This window comes from Capricornis sumatraensis, chromosome 13 (assembly GCF_032405125.1).
Source record: "Capricornis sumatraensis isolate serow.1 chromosome 13, serow.2, whole genome shotgun sequence".
Lineage (NCBI taxonomy): Eukaryota > Metazoa > Chordata > Mammalia > Artiodactyla > Bovidae > Capricornis > Capricornis sumatraensis.
The window spans coordinates 71,975,493-71,999,453 of NC_091081.1; the positions used below are offsets into that span (position 1 = coordinate 71,975,493).

Consider the following 23,961-nt stretch of genomic DNA (forward strand, 5'->3'; position numbering starts at 1 on the left):
TCACTGCTTTTCAGGCTGTCTTGGCCGTGCGGACTGGATCGTGTCTGCTAGTAATACTCTAAAATCATGCTGTATTTTTGTCATTAATAATGAACTTATTTACTTGATGCATGCCTTTCCCATTAAATATTCAGCTTGATGAAAACATGGGACATACCTGTCTCAATTTTAATTGTCCAGGCACAGCACTATTGAATATAAGGAAGTAGACAGGTGTATAGAAAAGTGCAGCCATGAAGAATTAGCTGTTACCTATTAACGATAAGAGCTAGCTGTTACTTTTAAAGATAAACTCTGACAGAAAAATGAGTGAAGATGTTGTATGCCTTTTATTTTCTAGTAAAGCGTATATTACTCCAGGAGAGACAAGATTTTTCCCTTACATAGAGAACAGTGACAATTTAATTAACATAACATTTTAATAGCACTTTTATTAAAGACATGCAGCTGTTCTTTACAGGGCTTCCCTGATGGCGGTAAAGCATCTGCCCGCAATGCAGGAGACCTGGGTTCGATTCCTGGGTCGGGAAAGTCCCCTGGAGAAGGAAATGGCAATCCACTCCAGCACTCTTCCCTGGAAAATCCCATGGACGGAGGAGCCTCATAGGCTACAGTCCATGGGGTCACAAAGAGTCAGACACGACTGAGCGACTTCACTTCACTTCACTTTATTAAAGACATGCAGCTGTTCTTTACATGTGCTTGCTTAGTTGCTCAGTTGTGTCCAACTCTTTGTGACCCTGTGGACTGTAGCTTTCCAGGCTCCTCTGTCCATGGGAATTCTCCAGCAGGAATACTGGAGTGGGTTGCCATGCCCACCTCCAAGGGACCTTCCCAACCTAGGGATCGAACCTAGGTCTTCCACATTGAGGTGGATTCTTTACTGTGAACCACTGCCCTTGACCATTCTTAATAAAATTTCAGAAATTAAATGGTAAGTCAATTCTGTTGAAGTTATTTCTTTGAAAATCTAATGTGACTCAGGTGTGAATTCATGCAGCCAGTGGTGCTTGACCAGTGAGTGTGAGTGAGCGAGCTCTTGAGCCAGACCTCCTGGGTCCGAATCTGGCCTCGGCTCCCCACTGGTGTGCAGTCATCAGCTAGGTTTCCTGTGCTTGTTCTTTCTCTGTAAGATGGGGATAATGGTAGTATGTATGTCAGAATTGTGAAGATTAGAGACTTCCCTGGCAGCAGAGTGGTTACTACTTGCCTGCCAAAGCAAGGCATGTGGATTCAACCCCTGGTCAAGGAGCTGACATCCTGCATGCATTGTGGCCAAAAAAGCAAAACATAAAACAGAAGCAATATTGTGACAAATCAATAAATAGTTTTAAAATAATTAAAATAAATTTTTAAAAAATTTATGAAGACTCAACAATATATATAAAGCACCATTCATAGTACCACCAGGTTGCGGGAAAGCCTCTCTTGTTAGGGAACCTAAAAGTGAATATTACCACAGTCAAATATGGCAGTTACATTTGGAAAAGCACATCTAAGAGATTCATTGAATCCCTTTTGTCATAACACATGCTATGACCAGCCTTTTGTGTACAGGGTCAGAGAGTAAATACTTTAGGCATTACAAATTGTTTGCGTCTCTTGCAGTTATTCAGCTCTGCCACCATAGTCCCAAAGAAGCTCTGGACACTCATAAATGAATGAATGAAGAAGTGTTACAGTAAAATTTCACAGACTTGAAAATTTAAACTTCCATAAAATAATTTTCACAAAATTAAAATTTTTCACATAATTTTCAAAAAATATCATTATTACTTTGTGTGATTTTTTTTCAACTTTTAAAAAACATAAAAACCATTCTTAGTTTGCAGGCCATACAAAAGCAGGCAGTGGGTCATGGTTTGATGACCCTTGATAAGCACACATACACACACATGATATATTTGTTAACCTTTAAGGAAAAGTTGGGATTTTGTGTTTGATTATTCCCTTACTCTATTCCTCATTCCCATGCCTGGTTCCAGAATGTGTTTTGTAGATATGGTGATTTAATTTACTGAGTGTGCTAAAACCTATAGGTCAATTACCTGTATAATATAAAAGACCAGATTATAATAAAAATTCAAGATACGCTGGTGATATTCTGGTTCTAAAATTATCTAAAGATCCTTTTTGGTAACTCCCACAAACTTGATGCCACTGAGTCCCACTACTAACAAGGCTGTCCTTCTAATGAGAGAATCCTAACTTTGAGAAGTCCCAAAACAAACTCCTTGTACATGACATAATTTCCCCAGAACATGGGCTCACTTTTTATGATTTTTAATCCTTCCAAACTTTTTTTTCTGCTGGAAATTCATTTTATTATTAATAAGTCACATGATACAAAAGGATAAGGATATTCAAGTGGAACTTAGGAAAAGGGCAGGCAGAAAAAGTAGAGGCATAGAAAACTGGAAAAAGAGGGTACAGAATCAAAACAAGCAATTTGTGCACACACACGCATACACCCCCCACACCCCTCAAGCCCTCAGCCCATCAGATAAGAAGTCACCTAGCATTAAAACAGTGCGTGGGACCAGATAACCCGAGGTCTGGGAGCCAGTGAGGACTCTAGGAGAGATTAGGTTGTTCTTAAATAACTACATCTATTAACACTCATACGGGGCTATGTATGTGCTGCCCAACACTGTTCTAAGTGCATTACACATATGTATTTAATCTCTGCAACTACCCTGTGAGGTAGGTATTATCTTACAGTTGATGAAACTAGAGCAGAGAGGTTGAGTAACTCGCTCAAAATTATAGCTGAAAAAACCCAGAATTAAGTCAGTACTCTTAACCATACTCGACTGCTGCCTACTCTGTTTGCATTAATGGCCAACCCCAACAATCATGCTTTACAGATAGACTGAACATTGAGAACAATGTTTTGGGATCCAGGTTTGGTAATAGTCTTTCAGTTTAGTACAGTCGCTCAGTTGTGTCCAATTCTTTGTGACCCCAGGAACTGCATCAGGCCAACACCACAGTTCAAAAGCATCAATTCCTCGGGGCTCAGCTGTCTTTATAGTCCAACTCTCAATCCATACATGACTACTGGAAAAACCATAGCCTTAACTAGACGGACCTTTGTTGACAAAGTAATGTCTCTGCTTTTTAATATGCTGTGTAGGTTGGTCATAACTTTCCTTCCAAGGAGTAAGCGTCTTTTAATTTCATGGCTGCAATCACCATCTGCAGTGATTTTGGAGCCCCAACAAATAAAGTCAGCCACTGTTTCCAATGATTCCCCATCTATTTACCATGAAGTGATGGGACCAGATGCCATGATCTTCGTTTTCTGAATGTTGAGCTTTAAGCCAACTTTTTTACTCGCCTCTTTCACTTTCATCAAGAGGCTCTTTAGTGCTTCTTCACTTTCTGACATAAGAATGGTGTCATCTGCACGTCTGAGGTTATTGATATTTCTCCCGGCAATCTTGATTGCAGCTTGTGCTTCTTCCAGGCCAGCGTTTCTCATAATGTGTCTGCACATAAGTTAAATAATCAGGGTGACAATATACAGCCTTGACGTACTCCTTTGGAACCAGTCTGAGTTCCATGTCCAGTTCTAACTGTTGCTTCCTGACCTGCATACAGGTTTCTCAAGAGGCAGGTCAGGTGACCTGGTATGTGCATCTCTTTCAGAATTTTCCACAGTTTATTGTGATCCACACAGACAAAGGCTTTGGCATAGTCAATAAAGATGTTTTTCTGGAACTCTCTTGCTTTTTCCATGATCCAGCGGATGTTGGCAATTTGATCTCTGGTTCCTCTGCCTTTTCTAAAACCAGCTTGAACATCAGGAAGTTCACAGTTCATGTATTGCTGAAGTCTGGCTTGGAGAATTTTGATCATTACTTTACTAGCATGTGAGATGAGTGCAATTGTGCGGTAGTTTGAGCATTCTTTGGCATTGCCTTTCTTTGGGATTACAATGAAAACTGACCTTTTCCAGTCCTGTGGCCACTGCTGAGTTTTCCAAATTTGCTGACATATTGAGTGCAACACTTTCACAGCATCGTCTTTCAGGATTTGAAGTAGCTCAACTGGAATTCCATCACTTCCACTAACTGTTCGTAGTGATGCTTCCTAAGGTCCACTTGACTTCACATTCCAGGATGCCTGGCTCTAGCTGAGTGATCACACCATCATGATTATCTGGGTCGTGAAGGTCTCTTTTGTACAGTTCTTCTGTGTTATCTTCCCTGGTGGCTCAGAAGCGTCTGCCTGCAATGTGGGAGACGTGGGTTCGATCCCTGCATCAGGGAGATCCCTGGAGAAGGAAATGGGAACCCACTGCACTATTCTTGCCTGGAAAATCCCATGGATGGAGGAGCCTGGTGGGCTACAGTCCATGGGGTCACAAAGAATCAGACTCTACTGAGCGACTTCACTTTCACTTTCTGTGTATTCTTGCCACCTCCTCTTAATATCTTCTGCTTCTTTTAGGTCCCTACCATTTCTGTCCTTTATTTAGCCCATCTTTGCATGAAATCTTCCCTTGTCATCTCTAATTTTCTTGAGATCTCTAGTCTTCCCCATTCTGTTGTTTTCCTCTATTTCTTTGCGTTGATCACTGAGAAAGGCTTTCTTCTCTCTCCTTGCTATTTTTTGGAACTCTGCGTTCGAATGGGTATATCTTTCCTTTTCTTCTTTGCTTTTCGCTTCCCTTCTTTTCACAGCTGTTTGTAAGGCCTCCTCAGACAGCCATTTTGCTTTTTTGCATTTCTTTTCCATGGGGATGGTCTTGATTCGTGTTTCCTGTACAGTGTCACTAACCTCCATCCATAGTTCATCAGGCACTCTGTCTATCAGATCTAGTTCCTTAAATCTATTTCTCACTTCCACTGTATAGTCACAAGGGATTTGATTTAGGTCATACCTGAATGGTCTAGTGGTTTCCTCCACTTTCTTCAATTTCAGTCTGACTTTGGCAACAAGGAGTTCATGATCTGAGCCACAGTCAGCTCCCGGTCTATTTTTTGCTAACTGTATAGAGCTTCTCCATCTTTGGCTGCAAAGGATATAATCAGTCTGATTTCGGCATCGTCCATCTGGTGGTGTCCATGTGTAGAGTCTTCTCTTGTGTTGTTGGAAGAGGGTGTTTACTATGACCAGTGCCTTCTCTTTGCAGAACTCTATTAGCGTTTGCCTCCTTCATTCTGTACTCCAAGGCCAAATTTGCCTGTTACTCCAGGTGTTTCTTGACTTCCTACTTTTGCGTTCCAGTCCCCTTTAATGAAAAGGACATCTTTTTTGGGTGTTAGTTCTAAAAGATCTTGTAGGTCTTTGTAAAACTGTTCAACTTCAGCTTCTTCAGCATTACTGCTCAGGGCATAGACTTTGATTACTGTAATATTGAATGGTTTGCCTTGGAAATGAACAGAGATCATTCTGTCATTTTTGAGATTGCATCCACGTACTGCATTTTGGACTCTTGTTGACTATGATGGCTACTCCATTTCTTCTGAGGGATTCCTGCCCGCAGTAATAGATATAATGGTCATCTGAGTTAAATTCACCCATTCCAGTCCATTTGAGTTCGCTGAACCCTAGAATGTCAATGTTCACTCTTGCCATCTCCTGTTTGACCACTTCCAATTTGCCTTGATTCATGGACCTGGCATTCCAGGTTCCTATGCAATATTGCTCTTTACAGAACCTTGCTTCTATCACCAGTCCCATCCACAACTGGGTGTTGTTTTTGCTTTGGCTCCATCCCTTCATTCTTTCTGGAGTTATTTCTCCACTGATCTCCAGTAGCATATTGTGCACCTACCGACCTGGGGCATTCATCTTTCAGTGTCCTGTCTTTTTGCCTTTTCATCCTGTTCAGTAGTCTTTACATTTTTTTTAAATATTTACATCAATGAATGCATCATCTTAGTTACTCATTCGTAGAGCCCCTGCTTTTCTCTGAACTCTTGCCACCCAAGCACTATTCAGCAGATGTTCCCTATTCATTCTCTCTCCTCCGCTTCAGTTCTTGCTAAGCCATAGCAACGAGAAGAGAAACTCATTTGAATAGCACACCCTCATTCCAAATCAAAAGGAGTTTCCTTTTGTCTTGTTCAGTCGCTCAGTTGTGTCCATCTCTTTGCGACCCCATGGACCATGGACTGCAGCATACCATGCTTCCCTGTCCTTCACCATCTCCTGGAGCTTGCTCAAACTCATGTCAGTTGAGTCAGTGATACCATCCAACCATGTCGTTCTCTGTCATCCCCTTCTCCTCCTGCCTTCAGGCTTTCCCTGCATCACAGTATTTTCTAATGAGTCGGCTCTTCACATCAGGTGACCAAAGTATTGGAGCTTCATCTTCAACATCAGTTCTTCTAATGAATATTCAGAACTGATTTCCTTTAGGATTGACTGGTTGGATCTCCTTGCAGTCCAAGGGGTGCTTAAGAGTCTTCTCCAACACACAGTTCAAAAGCACCAATTCTTCGGTACTCAGACTTCCTTATGGTCCAGCTCTCATATCCGTACATTACTGCTGGAAAAACCATAGCTTTGACTAGGTGGACCTTTGTCGGCAAAGTAATGTCTCTGCTTTTTAATATGCTATCTAAGTTTGTCATAGCTTTTCATCCCAGGAGCAAGTGTCTTTTAATTTCATGGCTGCAGTCACCATCTGCAGTGATTTTGGAGCCCAAGAAAATAGTCTGTCACTGTTTCCCCATCTATTTCCCATGAAGTGATGAGACCAGATGCCATGATCTTCATTTTTTGAATATTGAGTTTCAAGCCAGCTTTTTCAGTCTCCTCTTTAACCTTCATCAAGAGACCCTTTAGTTCCTCTTCACTTTCTGCTCTCAAGGTAGTATCATCTGTGTATATGACGTTATTGATATTTCTCCTGGCAGTCTTGATTCCAGTGTGTGCTTCATCCAGCCTGGCATTTCTCATCATGTACTCTGCATATAAGTTAAATAAGCAAGATTACAATATACACCCTTGATGTACTCCTCTCCCAGTTTGGAACCAGTTCATTGTTCCATGTCCGTTTCTAACTGTTTCTTCTTCACCTGCATCAGGTTTCACAGGAAGCAGGTAAGGTTGTCTGGTATTCCCATCTCTTTCAGAATTTTCCACAGTTTGTTTTGATCTACACAGTCAAAGGCTTTAGTGAAGTCAGTGAAGCAGAAGTCCTAACAATCCTTATATACTTACTTGAGATAAAAATAGCATCTTAGATCTTACTGTTCTCAATACCCTACTTAGATGGCTTGGCGTTAAAGCACCAAGAAGAAACGAATTAGTAGATACAGTGAACATTTGTTACTTACTTACTATGTGTCAGATATTCTCCTGTGCAATTTGAATGTATTATCTTTAATAATTCTCCTAGCAGCACTATGACTGGGGTACTTTTATTGTCTGCATTTAGGATTATAGATAATGAGCCATGGAAAGCTTAACTAGCTTGACCCATGAAGTAATAGAGCCAATTTTGAGCCCCGGTTGACCCCAGAGCTGGAGCTCTTAATCAGTTTACTGGACATGCTCACAGATAGCCTGGGTTAGGATTGGACTATCCTAATCACTCATAAGTCACTCAGTTCACCAAGAACTGCATTCTTTTTTATATTTGCTAGTTTATCAGATTGTCTTTTTAAATTTAGTGTTAAATCATACTTGGTACACATAATCACACTAATGTGAGCTGAGGAATCTGTCTGTGCCTCTTAGCCTAGATAACTTAATGCAGGTAACCCTAGCTACTCATGACCAGAGAGCTTTTTAGGTTGCTTCCAGGCTGCAGATTTAATTCTAACCTGATGATGCCCACTGTTTTTTATAGTATCCATGCATGATCATAGCACTTGGTCATATACCCATACTGTGGAAAATTCCCCAAGCAGATTTATATTTAATTGTACCTAATGGGAAAAGACCTTTCTGAATCCATGGACTCTTAAAATTTCAAGTGTCTCATCAGATAACCTTCCCTATATACTTGTTATTTTTACAAGTAAAGTTTCAATCAAGTCAGCAAGTTTTAATCTCAGATTGGCTGATTTTCATCTTATCACTGTCTTCAGAGACATTCTTATGACCCACTGCAGATTTATCTATATTATTTTCATTCTCTCAAAAGTAGAACATTCTTTCCCAGCCTTACTCTTTAAACCTCATACCTAACTAGTATAAGTTATTATTCACTTTCTTGATTATAAGATAACTTTTGACTTGCAGTGCCTTAACATTATTGTATAATCCCCTGTAGCTAGAACACTGAGACTACTGGATTGATAGCTGTTTCCTCTGACATCAGAACACTTCATTTAGTAGTTATATAAGGATATGCTCAAGATTGGGGTTTGTCCATGGCATCTATCAATTTAAAGTAGTAAGATTTTTCTATTTTTAAGCATCTTTATTAATATTTAATTTATTACAGCTAAATTAAAAATTATATCCATATTTAATTAAGTCTACTGATATCCAAATCCATTTTTCTATCATTAGCAAATTTTACTTGTTAACTTTTTTGGAAAGTAGATGTGTTATCAAGCCTTCAAAGTATATTTAACCAGTGGCAGTTGCTAAAATGGAGGTGATGTTGCTTCAGTATGAAACAGAGCAACATATGCAGGATGCTTCCCTGACAGCTCAGAACCCTGTAGCACCAACGCTCCCAGCACTGGTGTTTTACCTTGAAAGATGCTAAAATAAAATAGGAATGAAGACTAGCAGACTCCAAACAGGAAGAATGGAAATATAAGGTAATCATAATTTTGAACTGTTTCTAGGAAAGAGTAAGCAAGCATTATTTACTTCTGTAGAAAGATAACAGAAGAAAAATTAGGAGATATATATTGTAGGAAAGACTAACTTGTGAAAAGGTGCTTGAATAGTACATTTCAAAGATGAACCAGAATGTAGGGATGTTAAAAGAAAGAAAAAGAAATGAATGGATTCATAATGGAAAACCCTCATGTAGAACATGTATTTAGTGAATTCACCAGTAGATATAAGTAGCAATTATGTGTCATCAAGAAGAGTAAGGTACAGATTCTTTTTTTTTTTTTTTTTGAGAGTAGAAAGCAGTATTTATTTATTTTGGCCATAATGCATAACATGTGGGATGTTAGTTCCCCAACCAGTGATCAAACCCTTGCTGCCTGCGTCAGAAGCGAGGCGTCTTAACCGCTGGTACACCATGGAAGTCCCAAGATGCAGATTTTTATTTTCACTTTAAATTAGAGAAGACCTCCATATGACTAATGACAGAAAAGTAAGAGCCTTTGGAATAGGAGACACTGAAAATGAAACATGTTTAGAAAAAAGTTTTAGAGTGGATTTCTAATAATGATTCCAAAGTACAGATGGAGAAGATAACCTTTCTTAAATTTTGAAAGCATTTTTATATGATCATGTGATCTATTCTTTTAGAAAATTTTTTGGTGTCGGATGTGACTTAGCAACTAAACAGTGAACAAAACCAAAAATCTTAGAATTATATATATTTTAGATCCTGAAATGTAACACTGAAGTAGGTGAAGTAGATGATAACAATAAACAGTGTGGCAGAGGGGAGTGCACAAGTTGAAAAATGGAACAAAACTAGGGAAATTAAAGGATGGAAAAGCATTCTTAGCCCCTGCTACAGTGACTTCCACACATAAAGCTCTCAGTAAAATGATAGTTGAATGAATAAAACATAATAATATCATGACTTAATTTGCTTTTTCTTGAGTGATCTAGAAAGCAGAAAAATTTTCTGCATAAGCTACATTTTAGCAGGACCTTAATACAAAGTATAATAACAGATATGAACATGACATTAAAAATTGGCAAGCTCTTCAGATATTTCACAGGAAAAATGCACTTTTAAAAAGTTTAATTAGTCACGAAAACTTAACTTCATTTTAACCACTGTTATTATCTTATTCTCTGAAATGTTTTTGAAAGTATCTAGATTTTTTTTTAATTTGTGACATTAAATAAAATCCTAACAAGAGAAACATAGGACCTGTAATTCCACTATTCTAAAACAATTTTTTTTCATGGGTTCATTTTCCCTAAGTCTTTTTTCAAATGCATATCCATTTTCACTTTACTTTATTCTTTGAGGATATTCAGTTTGGTAATTTTTGTCCTCTTACTCTATCTAAAGTATCCTAGTTTTATCAGTGTTTAAAATTAAGTTTCAAAGGCTGTATAGTTTACTCAGACATGCCTCCCTTTTTTCAAACATTTAGTTTTTCACATTATAGATAATCAAATTTTAATATTACTAATATAGTAGTAAACATATTCTCTCATGATTCTATAGAGAATTCAACAGAAGATTTTTGCTATTATACTGTTTCTTTACAGTAAATTTCCAGTGATAAAATTTTGAAGATAAAATATTTTTAGGAACCTTAACAAATAGACAGATTTCTTTTTGAAATTATACTTTAAAGAAGTATAAAATATAATAATTTCATAGTCATATCAATGCATTATGACTTTGTTTTTTAATTTACTACCTTAAAATCAGCATTTATGCTTTAGAATTATCTTTAATTCTCTAACCATAATGTGAACTCCTAAATGAAAGCTGTTAATGGAAAGGCAGCGTGCTGCCATAATTGGGGGTTGAAGTTACATTTATTTCTATCTGCAGGCAAAGCAGCAATGATTCATAGAAACTTTCCACTTTAATTTTTTGTAAGCATTTGTCCAGCTAAGCTTTTACGTTTTGACAGGGACCAGAAATTATTCATAAACTTGTCTGTAGTTTTGTATATGTATTATTTATTAAAATACAAATTTTATTTCAAACCTAGTCATTTTCAAAATTGTTGCTTATTTGTTATGGCTATTAAGACATTCCCTTCTTATACTGCCTCTAGTTGATTTTTTCTACTTTTGCCTACTACTGAAGTTCATTCTGAGCTTTCCTACAGTTTCTTTTAGAGCCATGCTTACTTTTCATGTAAGTTGGTTCTCTGTGGGTAGTCGCTCATGTCCAACTCTTTCCAATCCCATGGGCTGTAGCCTGCCAGGCTCCTCTGTCCATGGAGATTCTCCAGATAAGAATTTTGGAGTGAGTTGCCATTTCCTTCTTTAGGAGATCTTCCCAACCCAAGGATCGAACCCAGATCTCCCACATTGCAGATGGATTCTTTACCTTCTGAGCCACCAGGGAAGCCAAAAAAAAAATTGGTTCTCTAGTGCATTCTTAAAGCCTTATGTATTATTCAAGCTAATCTAAGAGTATATTTCCCATCTTTATTCATCATCCTAATCTACAATTTTTCCTATCCCTAAGATGACTTCACTGTGATCTGTACATACACTCAATGTCTTAGTGATAGTTCACTGGTTGTTGTTTCTGTTCAGTTGCTAAGTCGTGTCCAACTCTTTGTGACTCCATGGCCTGCAGCAGCATGCCAAGCTTCCCCATCCTTCACTATCTCCCTGAGCTGGCTCAGATTCATGTCCATTGAGTCAGTAATGCTATCTAACCATCTCATCCTCTGCTGTCCTCTTTTCCTTTTGCCTTCAATCTTTCCCAGCATGAGGGTCTTTTCAAATGAGTTGACACAATGCATCAGGTGGCCAAAATATTGGAGTTTCAGCTTTAGTGTCAGTCCTTCCAGTGAATAATCAGGACTGATTTCCTTTAGGATGGACTGGTTTGATCTCCTTGCAGTCTAAGGGACTCTCAAGTCTTCTCTAGCACCACAATTCAGAAGCATCAATTATTCAACACTCAGCTTTCTTCATGGCCAACTCTCACATCCATACATGACTACTGGACCTTTGACTATATGGACCTGTGTCAGCAAAGTCATGTCTCTGCTTTCTAATACTCTGTCTAGGTTTGTCATAGCTTTTCTTCCAAGGAGCAAGTGTCTTTTAATTTCATGACTGCAGTTACCTTCCACAGTGATTTTGGAGCCCACTACTTGGATGTTTATAATATATATTGATACTAGCTTACATAATTTAGGTTATATTTTCCTAGATGACAACAATAAAATCCATGTAAGACTGTTTGCAGTAAATGACTTTTAAATGTTGTTTTATAAATAAGCTTTGAAATTATATTTGTGACACTGTGAACCACATATACAATTCATTTCATCTTAATTTAATTCCATATGGCAAAGACTACATTAAAATGTTTAGATTTCTTTTTGGGGAAAAAAGAAAGTCTAATTGTTACATAGTCAAATTTTTCTATGTATATTGATACAAGAAAAAACCAGAGTATTACACTGATATGTATTACTGTTATGTCCTTATAAATCTTATGTATCCTAACGAATCTGTATGTAAAAACTGTAAAATCCACAGCATACGTTTTGTAGAATTTGTATAGTTAGGATAGGTCTACTAAACTCTGTATCTTTATCTCACTGATTTACCATATGGTGCTTACTGTTTTGCTTTCTGTTTAACTTCACACTACAACTGATGCTCTGTCCTAAAAAGCACAGGTGGAGAAAAGTTATGTTGCCATTGCATGGCAACTTCATCATACTAGCTTTTATTATCATTATCAATCTTTATGGGCTACTAGAGAATTATTGTAATTCTTCTGAAGTTTTTATGGTTCATGAAATTTTCAGTTCACAGTAGCACTTAAGGAAGTTTTTGCCTCCAATGTAGGAATGGTGTTCTGAGATCCTATTTCCCTTTCATAATTAAGCAAGGAATTTAGAATTCATGGATTTTTCTGCCTTTATCTTTAAATTTGTGATTTGTGGGCAGTTATTTAAATGAAAGTTTCAGATATTAGAGGACCAATGCTAAATAACTCTTAAAAATTCTTAAATGATTAAGGAAGACTTTAAAATTTGACTAGTATAAAGAGAAGTCATTTTCCTTCGTTGCGTAGATCCCCTGGAGGAGGGCATGGCAAACCATACCAGTATTCTTGCCAGGAAAATCCCCATGGACAGAGGGGCCTGGCATTCTACAGTCTGTGGGGTCACAGAGAGTCTGACATGACTGAGTGACTAAGCACAGAAGTCATAGGACTTTGATAAGTATCACTATACTAATGGTCAAAAGAAGATAATTTAGAGAAGATGCCACTTTCATTTCTTTGTATTGTGCTAATAGAATCCGCTAATAAACCCAAGCCCACTACTAATACCTCTTTAATTATAATACCATTTATATAATTATATAATCTCTTAGTAATTATAATAACCCATTAACTGTTACTACCTTTATTAAAATGAAAACCTGTCATTGCTTATTTTCTTTTGTGTGGGCTTAATTTTTAGATGTATACTTACTATCTGCAAGCTAATCTCAGGATCCTTTACACTTTTAATTATGAAGAACCGAAAAGAACTTTTATTTTTGTGGGTTTTTATCTTTTGATATTTACCATATCAGAAATAAAGTTTAGAATTTTAAAAATATGTATTAATATATTTTAAAATAACTTTAACATTCTAAAAAAATTAGGGGAATTGTTTTATTTTGGACATCTTTAACGTGTAAAATAATAAACTACAGCTCTTATACTATTCCTTGGGAGGAAGGCTATAACAAACCTAGACAGCAGTTTAAAAAGAAGAGATATCACTTTGCCAACAAAGGTTCTTATAGTCAAAGCTGTGGTTTTTCCAGTAGTCATGTATGAATGTGAGAGTTGGACCATAGAGGCTGAGCACTGAAGAATTGATGCTTTTGAACTGTGATGTTGGAGAAGACTCTTGAGAGTCCCTTGGACAGCAAGGAAATCAAGCCAGTCAATCCTAAAGGAAATCAACCCTGAGTATTCATTGGAAGGACTGATGCTAAAGCTGAAGCTCTAATACATTGGCCATCTGATGCGAAGAGTCAGCTCATTGGAACTGATGCTGGGAAAGACTGAAGGCAGGAGAAGGGGGAGACAGAGGATGAGATGGTTGGATGGCGTCACCGACTCAATGGACGTGAGTTTGAGCAAATCCCAGGAGATGGTGAAGAACAAGGAAGACTGGAGTGTTGCAGTCCATGGCATCTCAAAGAGTCAGACACGACTTAGCAACTGAACGACAACAACTTACATACTACCACTCAGATACTACTCAGATCTGCTCCCATTTTCTCAGCACAGTGTTGGACATTTCTTTCCATGGTACTAATAGAACTCCTTTTAATAAACTAAAGCCCTAGGGTCAGGATGCAAAATTTAAAAGTAGTCATTTTACTGCTTCATCAAGGACACTTTAAAGTGAGGGGGAAAAACGTCCTCCTTGTCTTGTGGCAGTAAAGACTATAACTAGTAGAGTTTGGTGCCGCTGTTTTAATTCATGCTGATTCAGTTCAGTCTGAGGTACACGAGTTTTGTCCAATTACTGTTACTTTTTTGCTGTCAGTACAAATATCAACATAGTAAAAAAAGGCAAGTGATGTCTTAATGTCACAATGAAAATAGTTTCACCCATAATGATTTTTTGGAAAGAGTCTTGGGAACCCCTAGCAGTCACAGACCATAGTAAGAATCACTGTTGCATGTCACATAGGCATTTAGAGGACTTATCCAAAAGGAAATATTTTGAGATTCCATATTTTTATTACCTTAAAGGATGTGTATTAAATCCAATTATTCTTAACAACTTAACATAACAAAAATTATAAAAATATTTGACTCAAAGTTAAAATCTTGTATTTTATGCAAATACTGTAGTATAACAGACCCACTCTACCAAAACTGTATTATCATTGTTAAATTATTCATGTTAAATTCTGTTCATGAAATGAACAGAAACTTGCTTAAATGTTACCTTCTTTTATTTTTACTCCAAAATCATAACTTTTTATCTATATTAGCAAAAGATTCTTAGGGTTAGTCACTAGTGAAACATGGTCTGGAAGTGTCTCCCTTGGCTCCAAAGGGTCCTCTTAAAATTGGCAGATGTACAGATGTGAACTGGAAATATAATTGAACATCATCTTCATCATACTAGCAAATTATGTCATTATCATAGTGATTTATTCTTATGGTACCCAGGTATTTCTCTGTTCAGTCAAATGATACCCTGATGAAAACTTCTTATAACTAAGTAGTAGTTCTCTTTTTATCAAAGAATTGTTCTTGTGATGAGCCTCTCTATCCATCCAGGCCCAGCTAAAGAGTTCTATGGTTTCTGATTGAGGTCTGCAGAGTGTAAGGGGTGTGGGGTCTTATAGTGAGATCCTTAATGACGCTAAGTCAAGTAGTGCCAGTCATTAGGAGGCTCAGCTTTCAGTGCTCCACTACTCAAAGTGTGATGTATGAATGAGTCCACTCTGCTAACTGATCTGAGACAAAATTAGTATAGAAATCAAGAGTAGATCATAGAAACTTTCATCTCATTTGACATTGCCACAACATCTACACACACTTTAGTTGTTTTTCTTATAAAAAGCATAGATTTCCAGTGAATTTTATAATTTCTAAATAGTTCTTGACCACAGATAGTTTGAACAGCATTGTTTGAGACTGTAACATTATATGATTAGAAATTCATCTCCCAATGTTTTCTTCTTTTATTTTTATTTTGTATTATTTTTTGCCCATGCCAACCACATACCAGAATCTTAGTTCACCCACTAGGAATCAAACCCACATCTTCTTCATTGGAAGCCCCTGGACTGCCAAGGAAGTCCCATTTCCCTGTATTTTCAATTTTATTTTATTTTCTGCTTCCTGGACCTTACATTAAAATTCATATTTTTGAAACCTTTGTTTTTGCTTATTCCATTTTGATTTCTTGGCTCAAAAACTTTGCAGAAGGAATTCACTACTACTTATTGCGTATGTTTCACAATTTGTTTTCCACTCTAACCATGTGTGCAGGTGACTCTAACTTGACACCAAATAAGAGGTCATAACTGCACAAATTTCCCTTAGACTATTCAAATTACATAATACAAATTTACATTTGAAAGGTGAACTAAGAATGTGAAAAATATGACATAGGGCCTTATAAAAATTAATAATTCTTTATTAATTCAGTCAGTAATAAGTGTGTGTTTGGACTTCATGTTAAGCTCTGAGATTAGAGTGGTAAGGATAAGGTATTTGTTACCTGGTAGCTTTCAAGAGCTCAGGTACAATTCTGCTCACCAAATGCAAAGTGTTATACCAGTCCAGTATTCTTGCCTGGAAAATCCCATGGACTGAGGATCCTGGCTGACCCATGGGGTCACAAAGATCAGACACGACTGAGTGACTAAGCACAACACAGCACACACCTCTGAAATAGAATGGCATATCTTCATTTGGAAAAACTCAGGGAATTTGATAAGATTAGTAGTATAAATCAATGGCATATGAGATTACATATTTAGAACTTAAATTCCAATCTTAAAAATATATAGGAGTAGTGACTAATATAGTCGTGCTAATTATGCAGAAGGAGTATCAGAATAGCACAACAGTTGTATTTCAAGCTGCTTTAGACAGCATTTCTCAATGTTGTTGTTGTTGTTTAGTTGCTAAGTTGTGTCCGACTCTTTAGGACCTCATGGACTATTTCCCACCAGGCTCCTCTGTCCATGGAATTTCCCAGGCAAGATTACTGGAGTAGGTTACCATTTCCTTCTCCAATCTGACTAAGATTGTGGGGCTTCTACAGGAGTCAGTAAGCCTAGCACCATTGACCAGCTGAGCAGTAGGTTTAGTGATGTTTACAATGTATGTAACAAAAACATTTGGGGATACCTTGCCTAGCGCCTATGAGTACAGAGATTAAATACCATTCTGTGTCCTGAAGGAGCTCACAATACAAATGGAAAGTAGATAATGAAAATTCAGTGTGGAAATGCTGAGAAGAGGTATATGGAGGGTGCTTAGGAACACAGGAAGGGCATCCAACTCAGGAAGGATGGGTCAGGAAAAATATGGATTAGACTGAGTTTTAAAGGAGAAATAGATATTAGCCCAACACAAAATGAGGGACAAGTATATCTCAGGCAGTGAACAACCAAACGTATTGTAAGAATATAAGTTGGAGGTTATTAGGGCCAGAACTCATGTTGATTAAGAAGATGAAATAGAGAACGGTTAGGTTCTTGAGGTCATTATGATGTAAACAGGATGTGTTTGCAAGATTTGGAGTCATGTCATCTACCACGTGTTGCTTTACTCAATGTGTTGCAACCATGGTGGCCTTTTCGTTCCTCAGGTAGCCCACGCTCATTCTAGACTTGAGGTCTTTGCGGTGGTTATTCCTGCAGTCTAAACTGTATATCCTTCTCTTCCAACCCTGAGGCCTTTGATTAGCTGGCTCCTCTTCATTCTGATTCCAGTTCACCTGTCATTACTTTAGGGGCCTTTCCTGACTGCTCTATTTTACAGAAGCCCCTCTAGTCCCTCCCTCACATTCAGCACTCTACCTTGTTTTATTGTCTTCATACTTGTCACAGTGTGTTAACTGTCTGTCTAGAACAAGCATGAAAGCACCATTTTATTCTCAGGAGTTCAGTTCAGTTCAGTCGCTCAGTCGTGTCTGACTCTTTGCGACCCATGAATCGCAGCACGCCAGGCCTCCCTGTCCATCACCAACTCCCGGAGTTCAGTCAGATTCACGTCCATCAAGTCAGTGATGCCATCCAGCCATCTCATCCTCTGTCGTCCCCTTCTCCTCCTGCCTTCAATCCCTCCCAGCATCACAGTCTTTTCCAATGAGTCAACTCTTCGCATGAGGTGGCCAAAGTGCTGGAGTTTCTGCTTTAACATCATTCCTTCCAAAGAAATCCCAGGCTGATCCGGAGTACAGGTGCTCAAATGAATGGGTAGTATTATGGGACTGAGTTAAGCAAATTGGTTATACAAATGACTTCTTGAGTAGAGAAAATGAAGAATGCTTAACCTGGAAACACAACTTCAGCCAAATCTATTGTCAAGGCCAGCCTCGGGAGCTTAATCAGAGTCAGGAAACATGTTTACTTTCCTAAAGTGTCTAGCCTCTTAAAAATAACAATCAAAATTGTAAAAAGTTCAAACTAATACCTTCCTAACCTAGATGCCTTCAAAAGGCAGACTCTTGGATAAAACTTATATTACTTCTAGACCTTACTATGACATCAAAAAGGATAATTTATTTAAAAAAAGATTATCCATATTCACAATTCACATGTTATCTAGAAATTATCTAGATTCCTAGAACTTTGAATATAATTCCAAGTGTCAACAAAACTTTTGAATTTTTATAGTTTTATATGTCAAAAGTTAAAATATTTAACTCAATTTTACCATTGTATTTAAGACTGGTTTCTTCTGGTAAAATATTTATGCCTCAAGATTTGGGACATTAAGTTTGTAAGTCAAGTGATTGCTGCCTGGCAAACTGAGGTGATTTTTTTTTAAACATCCCATAAGATAAGAAAAAATATGCATACACATGCATTTATTGCTGAATTATGGAAACTTGTATTATTATGAAAAATATTATTACCTTGATATTCCTTTCAAACTATTTCTTATTCATTTATTTTTACCCATAATTTGTTGTTGTTTTTTCTCCTAAATTTACAAAAGAAGTATAGGCATTTACAAGGCCACTGAGCAAACATATATATATAGGACAAACTTAACAAAATGCCATGATGTTATTTAAACCATGTTAAGAGTTTGTCTAATAAACTGATTACCTACCTGTCAGTACCTACTTGGTATCTCCATGGGAATTTTATTCTGTAATGTACCTTAGCATGTTCCTGTTCATAGTTCTTAATAATGCGAGTTTTATATATATAAAAACAAACTTGTCAGACTTTTTTTAAAATATTGCATATCAAATACGTGGCCCATGCCTCTCATTCTATAAAAATGTAAGTTGTTCAACTCTTCACCCTTTTTAGTATTTTATATTCAGTTGTATGTTGTATTTCAGAATACAAGAGTTAGTTATATTGTTTATTCACTGTATGTAATGAAAAGTAGAAGAAAATTAAATATACTTTCCTGACTACAGTCAATAATCACAGTAAGTTAAGAATTGAGAATAGTGAAAGTATGGGTATAGGTCTATTACCCGAAACAGTTTAGTACTGAAAAATCTAAATGTTAGTAAGCTAGACAGTAGTTAACATAACATACATTTTTGTTAATGTACTTATTTACCAACAACACACTGTTTTGCATATAGCAGTGAACAAAACAGATAAATACCCTTGCCCTCATGGAGGTCATGTTTTCATGAGGAAAACAATAAGCAAAATAATTAGTTCTGTGAATGATGATTTGAAGATAATGATAATAATAATAATAGGTAATTCTTTACACCAGACACTGAACCCAGTGCTTTGCGTATATTAATTAATTCAGTAATTGTCTGAGGATAAATACACTTGTTCCTTCGAAGAAAAGCTATGACCAACATGGACAGCATATTAAAAAGCAGAGACATTACTTTGCCAACAAAGGTCCATCTAGTCAAGGGTATGGTTTTTCGAGTTGTCATATATGGATGTGAGAATTGGAACATAAAGAAAGCTGAGTCCCGAAGAATTGATGCTTTTGAACTGTGGTGCTGGAGACAACTTTTGAGAGTCCTTGGGCTGCAAGGAGATCCAGCCATTCAATGCTAAAGGAAATCAGTCCTGAATATTCATTGGAAGGACTGATGCTGAAGCTCCAATACTTTGGCCACCGGATGCAAAGAACTGACTCATTGGAAAAGACCCTGATGCTGGGAAAGATTAAAGGCAGGAGAAGTGAATGACAGGATGAGATGGTTGGATGGCATCACCAACTCGATGGATATGAGTTTGAGCAAGCTTTGGGAGTTGGTGACGGACAAGGAGGCCTGGCGTGCTGCAGTCCATGGAATTGCAAAGTCGGACACGACTGAGTGACTGAACTGAAATGCTTACCACTCTAGCTCCATGTTATATAGATGCAGAAACTTGGCAAGGAGAGATTAAGCACCTTATGCAATGTCATGGGGAAAGTAGAGCCAGAGCTGAGATTTAAACAGAGGCAGTGTTGTTCCAGAACTAGCTATGTTTAACATTGCATATTATCACATACTACTTGTATTAGGTCTGAGAGGAGGGGGATAGATACACTGGACCTCGAGGAAGCACTATGAAACTACCTCAAAAATTATAAATGAAGAGATTTAAGCAGATTATATAGGAACATTTTAAATCATCTGTGTGATACACCGTAAACAACTCCCCACCAACAAATGGGACGATATGTGTGGCAGATCAAGAGCTGATTTCCTTAGAATGCAAAGAACTCTTAGAAAACAGTTAGAAAAGATACTAATCCAACAAAAGATGGATGAAAAACGTGCAGGGAAGTCAAGAAATACACATAGATCAAAGCATATGAAAGGATATTTAGGTATTTTTCTCTTTTCATATTTAAATATGTAGCTTTTAAAAGTAAATCATTACACTTACTAATGACAAATAAGGAGACAAAGTTATAGGGCTTATTAGAAGTGTCAGTGGCACCCCACTCCAGTATTCTTGCCTGGAAAATCCCATGGGCAGAGAAGCCTGGTAGGCTGTAGTCCATGGGGTCGCGAAGAGTCTGACACAACTGAGCGACTTCACTTTGACTTTTCACTTTCATGCATTGAGATGGAAATGGCAACCCACTCCAGTATTCTTGCCTGGAGAATCCCAGGGATGGGGGAGCCTGGTGGGCTGCCATCTATGGAGTCGCACAGAGTCGGACACGACTGAAGCGACTTAGCAGCAGCAGCAGAAGTGTCAAAAGGGCAGTTGATAGATGTGCATGGGAGTTGTATTTCTGAGGATACCAGCCAAGCTTCCAGAAGAGAATTAAGCACTACAGAAAATGATTTGAGTGACCATTTTTTCAGTTTTCTCAGGGGTGATTTATAGCTAGTACATTCTTGATGCATCTTTGAGAAGTTAATTCATTGCATACAATGGGTGCCTTAGGATATTCACATTTCCTCTTAGAATGTCTGTTGAGAGGGTCTGTTTATTAGGATTGAAAATAATGACAGTACATTTAAGAGACTTAACAGGAGAAACCCAGAGATAATTTTTTGAAAATTCTATAAAGAAGATAAAGGAAAGAAAAATATAGGGACCAAAAGGAGATATGAAAGTAGAATGTGGTCAGTGTTCATATGCACTGTAGATTAATTTTTAAGAATTCACCTGGTTTTTACCTACTGCAATTTAAAAATCTATATGTGAATAATCAATTAGATGGTGCCTAAAAATGTTAAAATTTAAGATTTTATTATTTCACAAAGAATTTATGATATAGCAAGAAGATAGACTCCACTGTGTTGTTTATAATCCTAACTGTGTGTTTTATTTCCAGGGAACCTTTTATTATTTTATCAGGAGGCTTATCATATGATACTGTAGGAAGGAGACCTTGCTTAACAGTGATGCATGGGAAAAGTACCGCAGTGCTAGAGATGGACTACTCAATTGTTGACTTTCTGACGCTGTGTGAGACGCCATACCCAAATGGTAAGTGTTGTACCTTTAAAATTCAGTCTCTATATATGTCTATTACTCAGAGCAAGACCTCCTGGTTTTCTAAGCAGTTAACTTATCCCGTTGTGCTGATTTCTTCTGGGGAAGGAATGTTGCCTTCATAACTTTATAAATTTTATTTGAGAAATTTTATTTAATAAACTGTTATCTGTTTCATTCTAAATTTTGGTAGTAAGTGCCTCTGAAGGATAGACAAAACTGTCCACATTAAGAGCAACTTAAAAATCCTCTAAAAATCTAGGGTGTCAGTTACAGTTTTCCAGAATAACAGAACCAATAGGAGATTTTAGAAGGTGAATGAGAGCAGAAATATGAATTTATTTTAAAGGAATCGTGAAAATGTACTACCGATTTGAAAATTCAAGAAAGAGTTTGATTTGCAGTCTTGAACCTGAATTTTTAAAGCAAGAAACTCAGGCAGATTTCCAAGTTGCCATCTTGAGGCAAATTGCTTTTTTCAGAACACCTCCTGTCTTTGTTCTTCAGGCCTTCAACTTATTGAATGAGACCCACCCAAATTATCTACAATTTTCTACCTTACTTAGAGTCTACTAACTTAAATGTTAATCACGTCTAAAAATGCTTTCATAGCAACATCTGCACTGGTGTTTGACCAAACAAATGGGCACCATAGCAGAGATAAGCTAACACATGAAATTAATCACTATCATTGACATGTTATTATTTAAGGAGAAATTTAGCTGGATCTTTTTTACTTTTATTTAAAGCTAATTGAGATATAAATATGTAATACATTTTATAGTTGATATGCACATAGAAAATACCCAAGAAAGAGTTATAATATTATAGTGGTAATCTAGTGGATTTCTGTGAGATCCAGTTATGAGAGTTGTTCTTAAGGGTATTCAGATTTAAATTTGAGATATGTTATTCATGTACTGTCTTGGACTTTGCAATACAATGGAAGGTACTGAACTTGTCTAACTCATCTTTACAAAACAAATATTTATGGGGTATTATATAGATTTATCTCATTTAACACATACTGCCCTTACATTATATGAAGTACAATATCAGAATGTTAAATACTTGAGTGAATGGAACAAAATAAAATAAAAACCACGCCAACATGTTTTATTATCTAATCTGCAGCCCTCTTGCATATCTGTAACTATTGTTCATGCCTTGTTTTCCTGTTCCAGATTTTCAAGAACCATACGCTGTGGTGGTTCTACTAGAAAAGGATTTAGTACTAATAGACCTTGCACAAAATGGGTAAGAAATAAAATTTGGTCAACAGTTACTTTAGTATGTGGTGAAGAAAGAGTCTCTTTAGGATTGACTGTTTCATTTCTTTGAAAATGCTGCATTCATATTCATAACCTGGACCCCCTTTTGGAACCACAGATATATGTTTCTCATTACCTGCCAAATTTCTCCGTTATGGTACTCACATAGAAATCCAAGTTTAAATCAAAATTTGTTGAATTTCTGAGATTTTTTATGATTCAACCTAATACTTGAATACCCTGAAAGTGAAAATGAAAGTCGCTCAGTCGTGTCCAGTTCTTTGCGACCCCATGGACTTGTACTATATGGTCCATGGAATTCTCCAGGCTGGAATACTGGGGAGTGGGTAGCCTAACCCTTCTCCAGGGGATCTTCCCAACCCAGGGGTCGAACCCAGGGTGGATTCTTTACCAGCTGAACCACAACGGGAAGCCCAAGAATACTAGAATGGGTAGCCTATCCCTGTTCCTGAGTTTGGAAGATCTGCTGGAGAAAGGAGTAGGCTACCCACTCCAGTATTCTTGGGCTTTGCCTGTGCCTTAGCTGGTAAAGAATCCACCCCAGGTTCGGTCCCTGGGTTGGGATTATCTCCTGGAGAAGGGCAAGACTACCCACTCCAGTATTCTGGCCTGGAGAATTCCATGGACTTTAGGGGTCACAAAGAGTCAGACATACATGACTGAGCAACTTTCACTTCGCTTCACTTCACCAATCTTGTTACTCTTTTCTTTAAATCTCTTTGGATCTCTGTTTTTTATGTAAAAACAGTTTCTCAGCCTGCTACTCTATTCAGCGTACATTTCCAACCTGGCACCTGTTCTCTAGGAAGACTGGACAGCGTGTTAAACAAGCATCACCCCCCGCCCCCCATCTTTTCTTAAGTAGCTCCCAGCAGCTGAAATGTCCCACTTGTGTCACTGACACCAAAAATCCACATAACTTTCAAAGGCAGCTTTCTTTTCCTCTTCAAGTTTGTCCTATTTCAAAGCAGCCTTCTTTTCCTCTTCAAGCTTTTCCTATTCTCTCTTCACCAGATATCGCACAACTGACCTGTAAATTCTCACCATAGACCCTGTGCAACTTTTTGTGGTATTTCCAATATTCTGCTTGTTCTAGATTAGATGATAGTATGTTTACTTATAAATTTTTTGAATGGAAGAACATTGTGTTATATTAGTTGTATTTCCTGAGAGATAATCATTAAATACGGTTTTAAATAAGTTTACCCATTCAGTATTTCTGGACTGTGGGCAATTTTGCCCCTCAAGAGATGTT

The 23,961-nt window shown here is 37.4% G+C and overlaps 1 protein-coding gene across 3 annotated transcripts in view; it reads left to right on the plus strand.

Annotated features, from left to right (window-relative positions):
• Nucleotides 1-23,961, plus strand: part of STXBP5 (syntaxin binding protein 5) — a 163,752-nt gene that overhangs the window by 81,032 nt on the left and 58,759 nt on the right. For all 3 annotated transcript variants that reach the window (XM_068984863.1, XM_068984864.1, XM_068984865.1), the window contains exons 10-11: nt 21,254-21,408; nt 22,599-22,671. In XM_068984863.1, coding sequence (XP_068840964.1) covers nt 21,254-21,408; nt 22,599-22,671 — 228 coding nt within the window. The remainder of the gene's footprint in view (nt 1-21,253; nt 21,409-22,598; nt 22,672-23,961) is intronic.